The 16,265-nt window shown below is 39.6% G+C and overlaps 3 protein-coding genes across 3 annotated transcripts; 2 read left to right on the top strand and 1 right to left on the bottom strand.

The window, feature by feature from the left end:
* Window positions 1–625: 625 nt before the first annotated feature.
* On the bottom strand, window positions 626–2,769 carry LOC310987401 (zona pellucida sperm-binding protein 3-like). The gene is made up of 8 exons (XM_083973622.1): window positions 2,286–2,769; window positions 2,073–2,191; window positions 1,835–1,938; window positions 1,560–1,737; window positions 1,330–1,447; window positions 1,146–1,228; window positions 897–1,054; window positions 626–741 (listed from the first exon to the last, which is right to left on the bottom strand). The coding sequence occupies exons 1-8, from the start codon at window positions 2,718–2,720 to the stop codon at window positions 677–679; spliced, it is 1,260 nt and encodes a 419-aa protein (XP_083829748.1). The 5' UTR covers window positions 2,721–2,769; the 3' UTR covers window positions 626–676.
* Window positions 2,770–4,853: 2,084 nt separating this feature from the next.
* On the top strand, window positions 4,854–7,183 carry LOC310987400 (zona pellucida sperm-binding protein 4-like). Its single transcript, XM_083973621.1, has 8 exons — window positions 4,854–5,216; window positions 5,345–5,529; window positions 5,630–5,727; window positions 5,944–6,101; window positions 6,182–6,374; window positions 6,474–6,663; window positions 6,760–6,835; window positions 7,001–7,183. Exons 1-8 carry the CDS (start codon window positions 4,901–4,903, stop codon window positions 7,084–7,086), a joined length of 1,302 nt encoding a protein of 433 aa, XP_083829747.1. The 5' UTR covers window positions 4,854–4,900; the 3' UTR covers window positions 7,087–7,183.
* Window positions 7,184–8,318: 1,135 nt separating this feature from the next.
* chkb (choline kinase beta) lies at window positions 8,319–16,203 on the top strand. Its single transcript, XM_083973620.1, has 11 exons — window positions 8,319–9,176; window positions 9,612–9,720; window positions 9,927–10,040; window positions 10,229–10,362; window positions 10,456–10,560; window positions 12,088–12,146; window positions 13,332–13,419; window positions 13,598–13,706; window positions 14,399–14,499; window positions 14,627–14,708; window positions 14,836–16,203. The coding sequence occupies exons 1-11, from the start codon at window positions 8,668–8,670 to the stop codon at window positions 14,890–14,892; spliced, it is 1,467 nt and encodes a 488-aa protein (XP_083829746.1). The 5' UTR covers window positions 8,319–8,667; the 3' UTR covers window positions 14,893–16,203.
* The last annotated feature ends 62 nt before the right edge of the window (window positions 16,204–16,265 follow it).

Below are 16,265 nucleotides of genomic sequence, written 5' to 3' on the forward strand. Positions count from 1 at the left end.
CCAAACAGTAAGTAAATTATCAGTAAGAGTCACACCTCAGAGTTCAGGAGGTATTACTATGTGGAGCTGTTCACTGCCTGTGGTGCTGAAACTGTGTACTTTGCTACAGTACATTTGTGCCACAGGAGGGCGGCAAATACCAACCTATTCATAGGTAAGGCTTGAACATAAGATTTGTATGCTTGTAAGCAGGACCTTGTTCATTCAATATATTACTGGATTCACCAATGAAGAGATGTTGAGTAAACCCTGTTTAATGTTGATAGAGACTGTAAAGTCTGGTGTAACAGGGTGAGACTGATGAAGTAGTATGTTATAGGCTACATATAAATGCATATCTTAATCTTACGATATCACAGTCCATTTTATCCCACTACTGATTTGCTTCCCACTCAGCATACATCTTAGATGAAAAATAGGAAAAATGGTTCACCTCAGTGTTGACACAAGCTTTTCACATAATTTAATTTTTATTTCCATTTAATTTATCATAACACAAAGGACAATGTAAAACATATTTTTTGTTGTACTTTTGTGCTTTTGATTACATTAAAAGGAGGTCCATGAAGGTTATTTCCTTATTTAAACTCAACTATTAACAAGAAGGAAGAGAATAACAGATATGAACCAGTGAGAATGTTTATTTTGATGGTTATTGCCATGGCACGAATGGAAGTTAGGCAATCACTTTCTCCATAATAGGGATAGGACCCATGGTGACATCACCTTCCCATTCCAAGACTGAAAAAGAAAGAAGGCATGTGTTAAAGTCTTGCAAAACAGACAAGCACACATTATGGTCATTGTAAAATAACATTAACTCAGAAACTGTCAAATTTTCTATGATATCAAATACTTCACATAATAGTTTTTATATAAATATATAAGTATCATACATTCATTCACATCACGGCTCTTCCTTCCAGGAGTAGACAGAGAAGAGCCACCGCCAAAGGAACCACCACCTCCAACAGATCCACCAGATGGTGCAGGTCCAAATCCACCAGACTCACAAGAGGAACAAACTCCATCCTTGCCGCCAGCCTCCCTCCACCTGGAGATAGAAAGAGAGAGAAGAGGTGAGTGCCATATCAGTTCTTGAATCTCACTATTTGATTAACATGGGCATACACTAGCAGACTTACCCGCTAATGTAGGAACAAGCTCTATGATCACTATCAATGGCAACAGCAGTGGATGTTGCTCTCAAGTGGCAGGTAATGTAGAGCTGTTTGAATAACACAACGTTTAAGTTATTGTTATGTTGCTGCATTTGATATGTAACAGAAAACATTACATGTTTAACTGAGTCTTAATAGAGATACTGACAAGTCCACTTTCAGCACCCTGGAACCTAAAGGCCTCCAACTGGAACTGAAGTTTGTTCTCTGCGGAGCGAGTCATGAACCTTGAGGTGGAGCCTGTGACCCTAGCATCAATCAAACAACTGCATACAAAAGAAACATCATTAAAGATTAACTGAAAGTTAAGTGTTTCAGTGTTTGAAATTATTAATTCTCATTCAAGAGAACAGCTTCAATCAACTGCCTAAATCTCACCCATGGTTCTCGATGAAGGCATATCTGGGGTTGGCGGTTGCGTCAGGTGCAAGAGTAGCTACACAGTTGTCCACATAAACACGGAGGGGCACGTGGAAGAACAGCTTGACTGTAGCCTCAATATTAATCATGTCTCCCAGGAAATACTGGTAGCTTGGCCTCTCAAATTGCCAGTCATCTGTGCAATGAAAGACATTATTATATTATTATATTTAGTAATGAACACAAATAGATATCTTGAAACACACATGATAAAAAAAAGTATTTTAAGTTACCAGTCATGAGTCTCAGGGTGAAGTACAAGAACTCCTCTGCCACCTTAACTGCAGAGAATGGGATCCAGAGGGGGTCAAGAGGAAGGCTGCTCACATTGTGCTTCCTAAATGATTAAAACACACAGTTACCCATAGTCGATCAAGTCAAAGACTACTGATAACATATCAATTTTGGATTTAGATTTTATGTCATTTGTTTGTTTGTCCATTGTCAAGCCTCTTATTATAGTCTACATACCTTGGGTAGTGACATTCCACAATTACAGCAGCTTTGCTAGTCCTCACCACATTAGAATCACCCACGGGCATGGGATTATAATTCAGAGTAAAGGTGTAGACGAGTGAGTGTTCCAACATCTGGCAAAGAAACGGATATTAGTACAAACAAATAGCAGGTATACGTTTCCTCATAGTTTTGATTAACATTGACTGAATGTTTGGTTGTGCTTACTGTTAATACGCTGCCACAATCATGCAGTTCTGCTTCATAAATCAGTATTTGAGCACCAGTGTCCTCTGCGACAGCACCACAGGTTCCCAGGGTAAGGTCGGCAGGATTGATGAACTGGCCAATTCCAAAGAAGTCCCTCCTGACCTCGACATGAGCATCCCTCTCTCTGCACTCGACAGCAACAGTTGCAGCTGGAACTGGATACCGTAGCTCGAAAGGCACATCAGGTTGTGGCTCAGGCCTGGGATCTTCAGGGTATGTCCAGGTGAGTGGTTTCTCAAATGTCTGTTTTGACTGTTGGGGCGGTCCCTTGGGCTCCTGTTTCACAGGTGGTGATGGCCTCTGGTATTTGGGTTTTGAGCCATACTGAGCATCACATACGCTGCCCAGCAAGGCCAGTGCCACAAGGCACACAGGAGAAAACTTCATCACCATGGCTTCACAGCAATAAGTGATCTTCACAGTTCACCAAGTGCTGTAAGGAAAGCACAAATGTGCACCTCCTTTTATAATAGAGCAAGCACGTTTACTTACATTATGTTCCCACCCCTCTGAGTTGGCCACTCCCCATCAGACCCAAGAAGCCGCAACCTTACTCAACACCTAAAACAGTATGATGTGTTGAGACCATTAAATATTTTAATAAATACAATGTGACTGTGCTAAACAAATATTAGCTGTGGATGAAAGTTGTCTTTTAAACTCAAGATACAGTAATACATTTGCCATTATAAATTGATGAGTCTAATGTGCCAAATGATATTTAAATTTATGTAAAAACTATGTAAGGTCATGTAAAAAGCTTTGTTTGGGCAAGTGAAAAAACATGTCTAAATATTTGTCATTTCTATCATCAGAAACTAACGGTCACAAAAAGTTATGTCAGCCAGGGTTAGGTCTACCTGCCCTCAGTATGACATGTCAAGTCTTTGCCAAAAAACATTTTGGAAAGGGGAAAAAATCAATTTGCGTCCAGAGAGTATCAACAGGGATGAACTATCAAATACACAACAGATGTCAAATGTTCAGTCAGTTCCACGGTAACCAGGGAGCCTGGACCAAGCAGCTTTGAGGAGCAGAGCAGAAAGAAAATCAAAGATATTGTTCACTTATACTTGAATGTTTCGAATGGTTACATCTATTTTGTCGTTCTTGTCATTTCTTTCTTTCTTTTAGTTAGTTTTACTTTGATTTATATTTGTACAAGTTCATGCTCAAAATCCTCAATAGTGACAACTAATATTGTTTGTTCCACACATCTTTTGAAACACAGAGCAGTGACATAACTGCTGTCCATGAGTTATTTATGTGCTTTACTTTCTTTTTTCTCTTTCTTTTTCTTTTATACATCAATGATTCAGGTGAAGAAAATAAATCAATTTCATATAAGACTTATTGTTTAAAAAGACGAGGCCAGTTTGTCCCACATCCAAAGTGTTGTCAATGACTTTTTTCCATGCTCACTGTAGGTCTGATGAAAATGTACCATACGTGACAGCCTCATGTACAAAGAATTATAGACAGATCCCACACTGAAAGAACCAATAGGTTTTAATATAGGTTTGAATATACGTATGTGACATACATAAAATTGGCCGTTTTATATATATTTTTGTATATACTCATATATGCTAATATATATGGTGCATATAAAGATAAACTGCATATAGGTTTCATATATGCGCATATATATATATACTGTATATCCTATATATCCTCATGAGGATAAATGCGCATAAATGAAACCTATATGCAGTTTATCTGTGCATATATGCTGCATATGTGCAGCATATATGCACCATATTAGCATATATACGTATATATGAAAACAGCCAAATTTATGTATGTCACATAGTATATTCAAACCTATATTAAAACCTATAGGTTCTTTCCGTGTGGGATATGTCATCTCTATTTAAGTTAAATGATCACCCAAAAGTCAAATTGAAGATATTTACAGTTCTGTTTCTAATATTAACACACTAAAGTTATGGATGTTAAAAATTGAACAATTAATATTATATATTACTCATGTTTTTATTATGGCATAGAGAATATGATTATGTTAAAGCTAAAGATATTTAAAATGTTGAAAGTTATTAATCATCCTAAATCATTTAAAAGGATATTGCTTTTATGTAATTTGTTTGTCTTCAATTGTAGAAGAAAAACAGATGAACTAGGAGAATGGTGACCGCTATGTCATCTCAACCTGAATTTCCAAACATTGACCCTCGTGGCACTTGTACATTTGTCCAGCAGGGTTGCACAAATAGCATAAGTTGCTTGCATGAGTAGATACCAATTAATAAATATCTATGTTTATCTAGCAGTTTTGTTTTCCGTTACGTACAGAGGTGACACAGTGAAACACAGTCACAGTGAAACTGCAATAATTTTGGTTCAGAGGAAATTTTTTTTTTGACATCATCTTCACTCTCCTCATTGCTCCACCACAGACCACCCAGTAACTGGAGAATTTGATTGGCAGTTGCTGGCAGCAAATAGGGTGTGTGAGAACAACAGGCCAGCAGCACCCTTACCTTATAAAAGTCAGCAAATATTCGCCATATTTTTCACAGCATCTGGTGTTCATCACTTTGTGCTGTGAAGCCATGACAATGAAGCTAATTTGTGGTTGTCTTCTGGTGGTGGGCCTTCTTGTCTGTCTCGCTGAGGCTCAACATTTTTCGAAGCCTCAGACGCCACAACAGCCCCATGTTCCACAAAGTCGGCCACTACCACCACGTCAGAATCCTCACCATCACCCTGCAGCCCAGACGCCAGAGAAGGTATCAGTACCAATATTTCACTCTTGTGAAGTGGAGGAGAACTACAAGATACAGTGTGGGGCTCCTGGCATCTCTGGTCCAGACTGTGAAACTATAAACTGCTGCTTTGATGGACGCATGTGCTATTATGGCAAATCTGGTGAGTATATCTCTAACTCTCAAAGACCTTAAAAAATTCACTGCTGCTCTAACACAGAATTAACTTTTATCAATTTGTCCAAAGAACATAGTATGAACAATGCACTTTTCTTTCTAAATTCTTTTTAGTGACTCTTCAGTGCACCAAGGATGCCCAGTTCATTGTGGTGGTGGCAAGAGACGCCACCCTACCAAACCTTGACTTGGAAACAATTAGTTTCCTTGGAAATGATCAGAACTGTGCTCCTGTTGGTACCACTTCAGCTTTTGCCATCTACCAATTTCCTGTCACTGCCTGCGGCACTGTTGTGATGGTAAGGGTCATCTTTTGACTCCTCTTTTGACCATTTAATTCGTTTTTTGGGATGTCTCTGATGTAGCAATAAAGATTGAAATACTACTAACTTCCTGTAGGAGGAGCCTGGGGTTTTAATCTATGAGAACAGGATGTCATCCTCATTTGAAGTTGCAGTTGGACCCTATGGAGCAATTACCAGGGACAGCAGCTATGAGTATGTTTTTTTTTCTCTTTATATAACACTGAATGACCACAACAAATAATTACTACATGTGGGCTAAGGTTTCCAGCAGGCTACTCCCTCTAAATCATTAGTATCCCACTATCAACAAGATTAATTGAACTCACAGTGAGGGGTAGTTTATTTCGACATGTTAAAACTGTCTTCACCAAAATGATTTTCTGACATGCACTTTGTTTCTTATCATAGGTTGATTTGTCAGTGTAGATATGTTGGCACCTCAGTTGAGGCTCTGGTCATTGAGGTTGGCCTGGTTCCTCCACCTCCCCCAGTTGCTGCTCCTGGACCTCTGCATGTGGAGCTGAGGCTGGCCAATGGACAGTGTAATGCCAAGGGCTGTAATGAAGGTAAGAGTGGGGGACGTGTTTTGTACAGTTAGTCTCTTTTGACTGACTGTGTCACCAACCACGCTGTCTTTGTTCATCAGAACAGGTGGCCTACACCTCCTTTTATGTGGCTACTGACTACCCAGTCACAAAGCCGCTCAGGGATCCTGTGTACGTTGAGGTCCGAATGCTGGAGAGGACTGATCCCAACATTGTGTTGACCCTTGGAAGATGCTGGGCAACATGTGACCCATACCCTCACAGTCTTCCTCAGTGGGACTTGCTGATTGATGGGTAAGAGTTAGTGTTGTGCTCACTTGGAGATATATAATTTGTTAATATATTTTGACAGTGTGCTCAGACCCTCTTCCATCCTCTTTACTCTTTTCATAGCTGCCCCTACCGTGATGACCGTTACCTGACGACAGTAGTGCCGGTTGATGCCTCGTCAGGACTCAGCTATCCAACCCACCACAGGCGATTTATTTTCAAGATGTTCACTTTTGTATCTAACCCTCCTGCCAATCCTGGGAAGGGGAAGGGAGGGGCTGCAGATGTACAGATGATTCCTCTCAGGGAAAATGTAATGGTTCCAAAAATGTTTTTTTTTTTTTTTAATCTGCTCTTTATCAATAACTTTATCTACATATTTTAAAACAATACCCTTGTTTTCCACCAGGTGTATATCCACTGTGATGCAGCTGTGTGCCAGCCCTCTCTTGGAAATACTTGTGAACCTAGGTGCTTCAGAAAGAGTGAGTATTCATGAATATAATTTGTATATATTTTTTGTCTTGCAAAAACATGTTTGTCTTGGCCAAACATATTTCCACCAAAACAATAAATTGGATCTGGTATAATCCTGTATCACATAACCTCAGGTCGGACACAAACTAACCAACGTCATGTTTCGTACACAGGGAGAGACGTTGCTGCATCTTTCCAGAAAGAACTCAGGCCTGAGACCATTATTGTAAGCAGTCAAAGGATTGACGTCACTGAGTGAAATGTCCAGTAACCAATGACCAGATGGAACTTTCTTGCAATGAAATCTCTGCTCCCAATGGTCACTGAGTTTCAAATAAATCATACAAGTTGTTAAATGTGTTTTCTGATATAATTAAAAGGCATTTAGATAGCTATTGTTATGATCTCATTGCTAATCAACATTTATTTAACTCTGGAGCAGGAAGTTGTATGATTTTACAGTAATAAGAGAAAAAAGAGACAATTTCAAGTTGCCCTAAATCAGTCTTAAAAACTCATTCTGAATTTGTAACCTTGATAACATGTCCAGATGGATTTATTTCAAGACATGTCATGAATAAAAGTGTTTGAGCCACTGCAGTCATAAGCTAAAAAAAAAAAAAACATTAGCAAATAAAAGATCATAACTAACTGTCCTGACATTTCTGCTAGTTGACAGTTTTGGTTCACAACAGACTCTGAGACTGGGTCTGATTGAGACTCACACATGTGGCTGAATCTCTCTGGTGTGTCATCCACTAACACAACACACTGCTTTCTCATCAGTCAACCTTTTTACAAGCAGTGGTGGGCAGGGCACAAGGCTTGATTCAGAATTTAGTGTAGACGTGCATTTAGTCCTGTTTTTCTTCTTCTTCACTTTTTATATGAGAAAACTAACAACAGGGAAAACCTACATTATTTAGCACATGTCTGGAGAGCAACTTTGATCATTTAAGCCCATAAATAAACTGGCTTTGCCCATTCTCTATTACTAATCAAGCAATTTATGATTGATTTCAATATCATTACAATTGTAGATCCTTTTAAAGTTGAATTCTGTGTCTGTGTGTATGACTGCGTTATAGGCTGCAACACAACATAGCTTATCTTGTAGCCTACATTTGCTCAAAATCAATCACAATTATATAAATCAACAATATATTATTGCTAATACAACTCAAAAGCACCACAAACTGCATCCTGCAAAAATTATTAAGTTCAGGCTATCGCTTTAGAAAACATCATCAACATTTACAGCACCAGCCTGGGATTTTATTGCAGGGTGGTCCTATTTGACTGCACTAGTTGTAGTTAGGACAAGTGTTTGTTTTGTCAGCATAACTTTATTTAACATTAGTGAATGTGGAATACAAAAAAATGTTTGTAACATTGTTAACCTTCAATTATGAAGAGGCTACACACAGCAACAACATTTAGCCTAGCCTATGTAAAAATGCATAGTTTAAAATCAATCTACAATTTAGGGGTCTGTTAATCAAAGGAGATTTTGAGAAAGGGAAATTATTGATTTTTCAGTTTTACTTTTTCAATAGAAGTCAAATCATGGATACAGTCTATGGTCAAATACAGCAATGGTGAAGTTCAGCGCCACAGCCTACAATACTTCATTACCCAGAAATCCTCAGCGTACGGGAAGCTAACGTGTAGGGTTACGACCGTGAATCGACCAATGTGATTGGCTGGTGAACGCAGACTCGCATTGTGATTGGACGTCGAATACGCCAGTTTTACTCGGTCCAAATCAACGGCTGCTGCGCTTACAGGGAGGTGTCCTCTGAATATTTAATACTTTAATGGTATCTATTATCCGCCTCCCATGCCATTTAGACCATCTAGCTATGCTCGGCTCTTCCGGTTGAGTGGCTTTACCTGTAAACTGCGATTGTCAGCGTGTTCCTTCAGCCGCCTCAAACCGACATTTCGCACCGGTCTTCCTCTACTCTTCGCCCGGAAACTAACGATGCAGTCGGGTGGAAATGTAACCAGCAGCTACGGTTGCGACAAGGACGGCGGAGCAGCGAAGCCACTGGGACCACCGGGGCTTTTCAGCAGCATTCCCACTATCACAACAGAAGACACGGGTCCTCCGGCGGGGAAGAAACGGGTGGGAGACACGCTTGTCGTTGACGAGAGAAACTTGCGGACGCCGAGTCCTCTCTCCGGGGGCAACTGTGATGACGACTCGGAGGCAGAGTCGTACCGCGATGGGAGAACCGAGGAGGTCGACCGAGACACCCGGGGCAGGGCGTATGCCTGGTGCAGAGACTTTCTGTCAGGGTCGTGGAAGACTATACCGGAGGAGGACTTTCAAATCAGCATCGTCAGGTAAGTAAGTAGTAGCCTAATAATGGCGGTGAAGAAAACCACAACAATGCGCCTGCAGGGAAGCCACTATTTACTCTGCTCGTCTCCCAGATGGGCTGGCAGTTCAGAAACCTTCGTCTACATACTGCAGTTTGTTGTTAACTTACATCCGCTCCCCCCCAGAATCCCTCCAACACATGAGATCATATTTCTTTTTCTAAGATAGATAGATAGATAGATGGATGATAATAACAAAAACAATGTAAATGATTGATATTATAATTTACCAATATAACTTGGCATATGTCTCGTCCCCAGATAATAGGCTAAACTCCATATCAAGACCCTGCAAGCACAATCTTAAGCTGATTTGTGACTTATCTTTATGACAGGGTTCAGAGGAGTTGTGTTAACTTGCTAATGATGTGATAACGCTGGGTGTTTTTGTTTTTGCAGCGGTGGATTGAGTAATCTGCTGTACCTGTGTTGTTTACCTGAGCACGTGCGGTCTGAGGGAGAGGAACCTCGCCAGGTGCTGCTCAGGATCTATGGTGCCATCTTACAGGTAAGTTTGCAGAGCTGTGGCTGTCTGGTGTTGTAGTGTCTGTTGTTTTGTGAAAAATGTGTGGCGTGCAATGCATGATTAAATAATATGCCATTGCTGTATTTGATTTGCTGTAGAAGTGCCATCTTTCCTCACATCAAAGTGTGATAGAGATCAGAAACAGAGATGTTGTTTCTAATTTCTTTTTGTGTGTGTCTCTGTCACAGGGAGTGGACTCTCTTGTATTGGAGAGTGTGATGTTTGCCATCCTGGCAGAAAGAACTCTGGGGCCAAGACTTTACGGCATCTTCCCCGAGGGACGCTTGGAACAATACCTTCATGTATGATGCACACCGATACATTTATACGTACATGTATATAGTACACTACACACACATACCTACATACACATGCACTCTATGTCTCCTTTGTTACCGCTGTCATCTTTAGCTGAAGTAAAAACAAAATGACATACCAATGATTGACATAAAACGAGATACCAATGAGTATTATCTATTTTGATCCCCAGAATACTCGCATGCGCACTGACCAACTCTCACACCCTGACATCTCTGCTGAGATCGCCACCAAGTTGGCACGTTTCCACGACATGCTCATGCCCTTTAACAAAGAACCTAAGTGGTTGTTTGGGACCATTGACAAGTAAGGACACCTTTGTATCAATCTCTTTATACGACTATAACTGTTTTTTTTTTAGAATGATTATTCATACTGTTTTTTTATTGTCTTTTTTAGATACATGGATCAGGTGATGAAGCTCAGTTTTGTACGGGAGGCACATGTGAAGAAGTACAAGAAGCTGATGAAGTTGGACCTGCCTGCTGAGCTGGAAAGCCTCCGGTGAGTTAGGACCCAGACCTCAGAAGGACAAATACTGTATTGCATGGATAGACTTTGTGTTTGACCTATGTAAGGCCATAAGTATAGTGACAGGTAGGGTTAAGAAAAGCAGTTGGATGAAAGCTCGAGTATGTTTTCTCACCTTTCAGTAATCCCCAATGTCAGTAAGAGACAAAGCAAAGCCCCCCTGTTTCTTAGTTCTCTGGCCAGAACGATGATGCAATCTTGCTGCTTAAGCCAAGTGCCACATAGATGTTGTTTCGTCAGAGCCATCTCATATTACCTACTGTAATCAACATTTGGTTGGAGTGACAGTTTAGTCTGCTCATCGTGTCCTGTTAGAGCCAACACCAATCTCCTCACAAATTATTAAGTAACAATTACTATATTATATACGACTTTAGGAACATGACAGGTCAATTCAGTGGTTCAGTGTGAGGGTGCGGATCCTCTTGTCTGCCAATGACGCTCAACAGTGTGGATTCTAAAAAAAGTTTTGTTATCCTATCACTCGGTGTGAGCTTGGCCAAATGCATTTGTATTTATTCAACAGGGCATCACAATAAAGACTTATTTTCGCTGAGTTCAAGTGTACTTCATAAAATTTGGGACTTAAACAGCTTGGTGTCTTTTTTTAAAATACACATTAGCCTACTGTCTGTTGTCTTTTGAGTACACAGAGCCCTTACCACCAGACTAGTCTGCAAATAAAATGAATGGTTACGCAAACAGTACCTTTACAATGAGGTAGTATAGATTACTGTGAAAAATTTGTATATTATATAGATAAGGCTATAAAGGGTATAGTTGATTTGTCAGAGACAGAGACAGTCTAATCTCAGGGACAGAACAAGCTGCCTTTCTGTTTGCAGTCCACAGGCTGACCTTTGTTCCAGTGCTTCCACGACTTCACTGCTGAGCTGTGCTGACGGTCTGACCTTGGGAGAATCAGCCCACTGCTGTCTCTGTTTATCTTTTTTATGTCGTGGACGTGTACCAGTCTTACACTGAAGCAATCATGCGGTTACCACTACCTGGAAATCCCCAGCCTATCTGCCGTCGTCATCTGAATTCCTCCAACTAATCTGAGTCGATGAAACATCTCTCACATAGATATACTGTAAGATCTAAAAGTTCTCTGTTCATGAGTTCACTCTGGGCAAGTCAACTTTCAGGCTTTAACACTCACCAACACCACTCTTAACGTTTTGGGCATGGGCAAACCATGTTTTGAGTGTATTTGCCTGTATGCCAACTGGAGTGAATGTTATTCCAAGCAGCCAGGTTTGCTAGAGGTAAAACAGCGAGCGTTTTACATAATGTAAATGTCTGTGTTTCATAGCCTCACTGCAGTTTGTTTGGTCTAGGACAACTTCACCCACTGTCTGTATTCTCAAGTGATTTTCTTTGGCCCTAATTTCTCATACTTAGTCACAGAATTAATATAATGTTTTAGTACAAACTAATTTTCTCCTTTGTCTTTTTCTTTCACCGCACATTCCCTATCTGGCTTTATCTCCACAACAGTTCATTATTAGCAGCAACTCCATCACCAGTGGTGTTTTGCCACAATGATGTCCAAGAAGGTAAATACATTTTTTTTCACATCTTTCACACATCTAATTTTATCTGGTTGGTCCTTTCACCTGGCCTGTCTGTCTGTCTGTAGTGGCACATTTCATTGGAGAGTAGTACATTGCATAAGGCTGTGGTGTATTAATAGGGGCAGCTCCTATTTGTAGGCATCATCATATAGGTGGAAATGAGCCACTGGACATAAGGTGACGGTCACACATTTAGGTTTTGTAATGAATGAGATTGTTGCACAGGACAAAAAAACACAACAGCTGAACAGCCTGCTTGTCAGCAGCAGCCATGACTGGATGGATAGATATATATTTTTGTGTTGTCTATCAGATTCAGATTTGGCGCAAATGGAGCGAAGCCTGCAGGAAACTGGAGCTTCATTGTTTTACTCATGTGACATGTCTCAGTCAGTCATACACACCCTCTCGTACCATTGCCTACTGCCTATTGTTTCAGCCCCACCTCCACCCCAGCATCCACCTGCAGGCTCTGAGGGGGTAAGGGCATGTCCTCGTCAGTCCATGTATATTTGATGAAATCTTATTCAGAAAGTGATGAGCTGGAGCACAGACGCCAAACCAAATGTATACTGACGCGGCAATAAACATTTGAATCTGCTTGGTAGAGGCATGAGGCCATTAAACGTTACGCTTTTCTCTTCCCCAACATTTGGAACCTGTCAGGCCTCGCTCACAGGCTTTGCTTCTGTTCATTTCCATGTTGTTAGATTAGATAGGATCTCACTGGAGCAGTAAGTCAAGTTCTTTGATACCAAACTGGGACATCCATTTCTTGATTAATCCGGCTTCTGGCCTAGTGCATTAACACGCTGTCTGAAAAAAAAAGGGCTTTCTTCACACGTTGTCACAAAGTTTGAGGCACACACTCGTACCATTAAAATTTGGAATTAGTCCGTACCCCAGAATAAAAGCACAATCTGCATACTTTTGGCCAGACATGTTACTTGAGAGGTCTAAATGTAGCTGAAGAAATTGTATATGCTAAGAATACCTGATTGATGTGTGTGTGTGTGGTGATGACCATCGTTTAAGAGAAAAAATACTATTCCATTTTGTTCAGCTGAACAGCCGTCTGCTTTGAGCCTGGCAACAGCTGATGATTAAATGGCGTGACTCATCAGTGTGGGTGATGGTGGTTTTCTCACTGATTGTTTTTCTCTGCAGGCAACATCCTGATGCTGGAGGAACGGGACCACTCCTCAACAGAAAAACTCATGTTGATAGACTTTGAATACAGCAGTTATAATTACAGGTAATGTGTGTTAGTCATACATTTCGTGTAAAGGGATTGATTTTATTTTTAGCAAATCAAATGAATCATACTTCCACAGTATGTGTGTCTTGTGATTAGAAGTGTGTGGTTTTGAGATCCAGTTTTTGATTGTGGCTTGGCTTATTAATATAAAACATACTCTGTCTTCTTTATGTAGGGGTTTTGACTTTGGGAACCATTTCTGTGAGTGGATGTACGACTACACCTATAACCAGTGGCCTTTCTACAAAGCCACACCAGAGAACTACCCCACCAGAGAGCAGCAGGTCAGTCTTAAGTTTTACAGCCCAGTAAACTTACAAGTCAACAACCTTTTGAAGGAATTATATGCATTCAACAAAGATGGTGTAAAAAATAAAGATAGGTTTTCTGCAACAGTTTTAGTCATGCAATAACAACCATTCAAGAAGATTCAAAATTTCAAGCGTAGGAAAGAGATGACAGACAGGGGTTGTAGCTTCACACTACCATCTAGTGGTAACATCTCTTCACTGCAAATTGGGGTTGCAGGGCAAACTCGAGCACTGGAACTCATGCGAAAAATCTAATCAAACTGTCAATTGACTTTTTTTCCCTTGGAGGACCCTACCATATGTTATTGCAAAATAACAGCCTATAACACTACATTCATTGTCTATTGAGTCCATTGTTACAACCAGATTTTAGCAATGGAGGTAACTGATTGCACATGGTATGCATGTTGCTGTATACCAAAGAATCAGTAAGATGTACCACAATAGCTGCCTACTTTGCATCCTATTTAGAGATTTGGGATCAACAGGTAAAATGTAATTGAAGGAATAATTGTTTTAGTGTAATAAGCTTGAATCTTAAGCTGGAAATAGAATTCCTATGTCAAAAGATAATAAAAATGTAATAATTAAATATTAAATGGAAAGGAACATGGGATGGAATGTACATAAAACATGTTTCAAATAATTGTTGCTCTTTCTTACAGCTTCATTTCATAAGAAATTATTTGTCAGAGCAGAAAAAATGCTCTGACGCCCCCGGGGACCAGACACAAACTGAAGAGGACCTGATAATTGAGGCGAACAGGTAACAACATAGTGTTGTAATAAGTTACAGTAGTGGGGAATATTTATCATTACAATGTTTAGCAGAATCACAAGAGAATTGACATTGTTTTGTTATTGATAATTTGTTGGTTGTTTTTAATTTGTAGATATGCATTAGCGTCACACTTCCTCTGGGGGCTGTGGTCCATCATTCAAGCCAAGATATCCAAGATCGAGTTTGGATACATGGTAAGATGACTTTTGTTGTTTACAGTGTGACGGAAAAGTCACACATTCATATTTTTCGCACAGCAGTATTAATTTCAAATTTAATTTCAGTTGATCCCACCCAGTAGTAAACAATTCTGTTTCGCAGGACTATGCCCAGTGTCGTTTTGATGCCTACTTCAAGCAAAAAAAGCTCTTCTCCTGAATTCAGAATTCCACCATGTAACATCTGAATGTACTGTCTCCACGTCCTCTGTCATTTCTGTCTTAAGTTTATTGTTTTCCTCACATTATAGAAACTCCCAACTCTATGCAGGGCTGCTAATGACAAGTAATGGTTTGTGAGTGGTACAAATTTCCAGCTTTCAGGCAATCAATTTTATTCAAAGACCTTTTAGTGTGATACTGTTGGAGCAGGTATAGCTCTATAGCACCAAATATGGTTTACATTTTAAGGGGCTCAGTCAATGTGATGTTTAGCTTTTTTATTTTATCATCCAATTTTAGACGCACTTCACTTCTTGGACCATTTCTGTTTTTGTTTTTTTTACATTGGCATTGTTAATTCTTAAGCTGTGCTCCATGTGCACTTAGGTGGTGGACAATCTGCTTGTCAGAGAATTAATGTATTTTCATTTCAGACTGTACATCTTACTGTGGAAGGCTTTTGTATAAGTCTTTGATTTAGTATTATTTTTAGTCATTCTACCTCACTTCTTTTTCCTCATGTTCATTGTCCATTCAGGTGCATAGATTCCATAGAGATGATTATAAGGGCATCATGTGAAGGAAGAAGCAAACAAAAAAAATAGAGTATGTGGAATGAGTCTTCACCACTCAGAAATACTGAATCAAAATCTTACCTGGATTCACCAAATTATGTCAAGGGCTATTTTATACAGTATCACTGTAGTCAACAATACTGTTAATGTATAAAGTGTATGGCATTAAAGTCAGTAAATTGGATCTGGTGACCACTTTAGATATCAGTTATTGACGGCACCTTTTAATTGTCTGTCCATATTTAACATTGATTGTTTTTACCTGTCAGTCTGATATATTATTTCTGTTTGTACTTTTTTGTTGTTTACAGAGAATAATATCTTGGAATATTAGGTTGCATTAGGTTGACTAACTTGCACATATATGGACCCAGATAAAACTGGATTGCCTAAATTAGAGCCAACAATAATTGAAATCTGTTTCTTGGAGCTCATTTGAATGTGAAGGGAGATTTTGACAATTTTAGGGTCTTGAATCCTTGTATTGTTCTTTTATTCACTTGGCTGAATGCACTACGTCCAATTAACAACTCCATTTTGTTTTACATGCAACTTCATCTATTCACTCATGAAAGGAAACTAGAACCTTAACTGTGCCTCATGAACTGTAGCTGTTTTTATAGCAAAACTGCCCCATGACAGTTTCATTCTGTTAGAACTTCTCTATATTATGTCCTATTTGCACTACTAAAAATATGACTTAAAAGCAAATAAACACATGTGCTTAGAAGCTGTGTCAGTGTATGTGTTTTCCTTTACATGTGAGGTATTTTATAAATGTATTGATGCATTTTGT

Source organism: Trachurus trachurus, assembly GCF_905171665.1.
Source record: "Trachurus trachurus genome assembly, chromosome: 6".
Taxonomy (NCBI): Eukaryota; Metazoa; Chordata; class Actinopteri; order Carangiformes; family Carangidae; genus Trachurus; species Trachurus trachurus.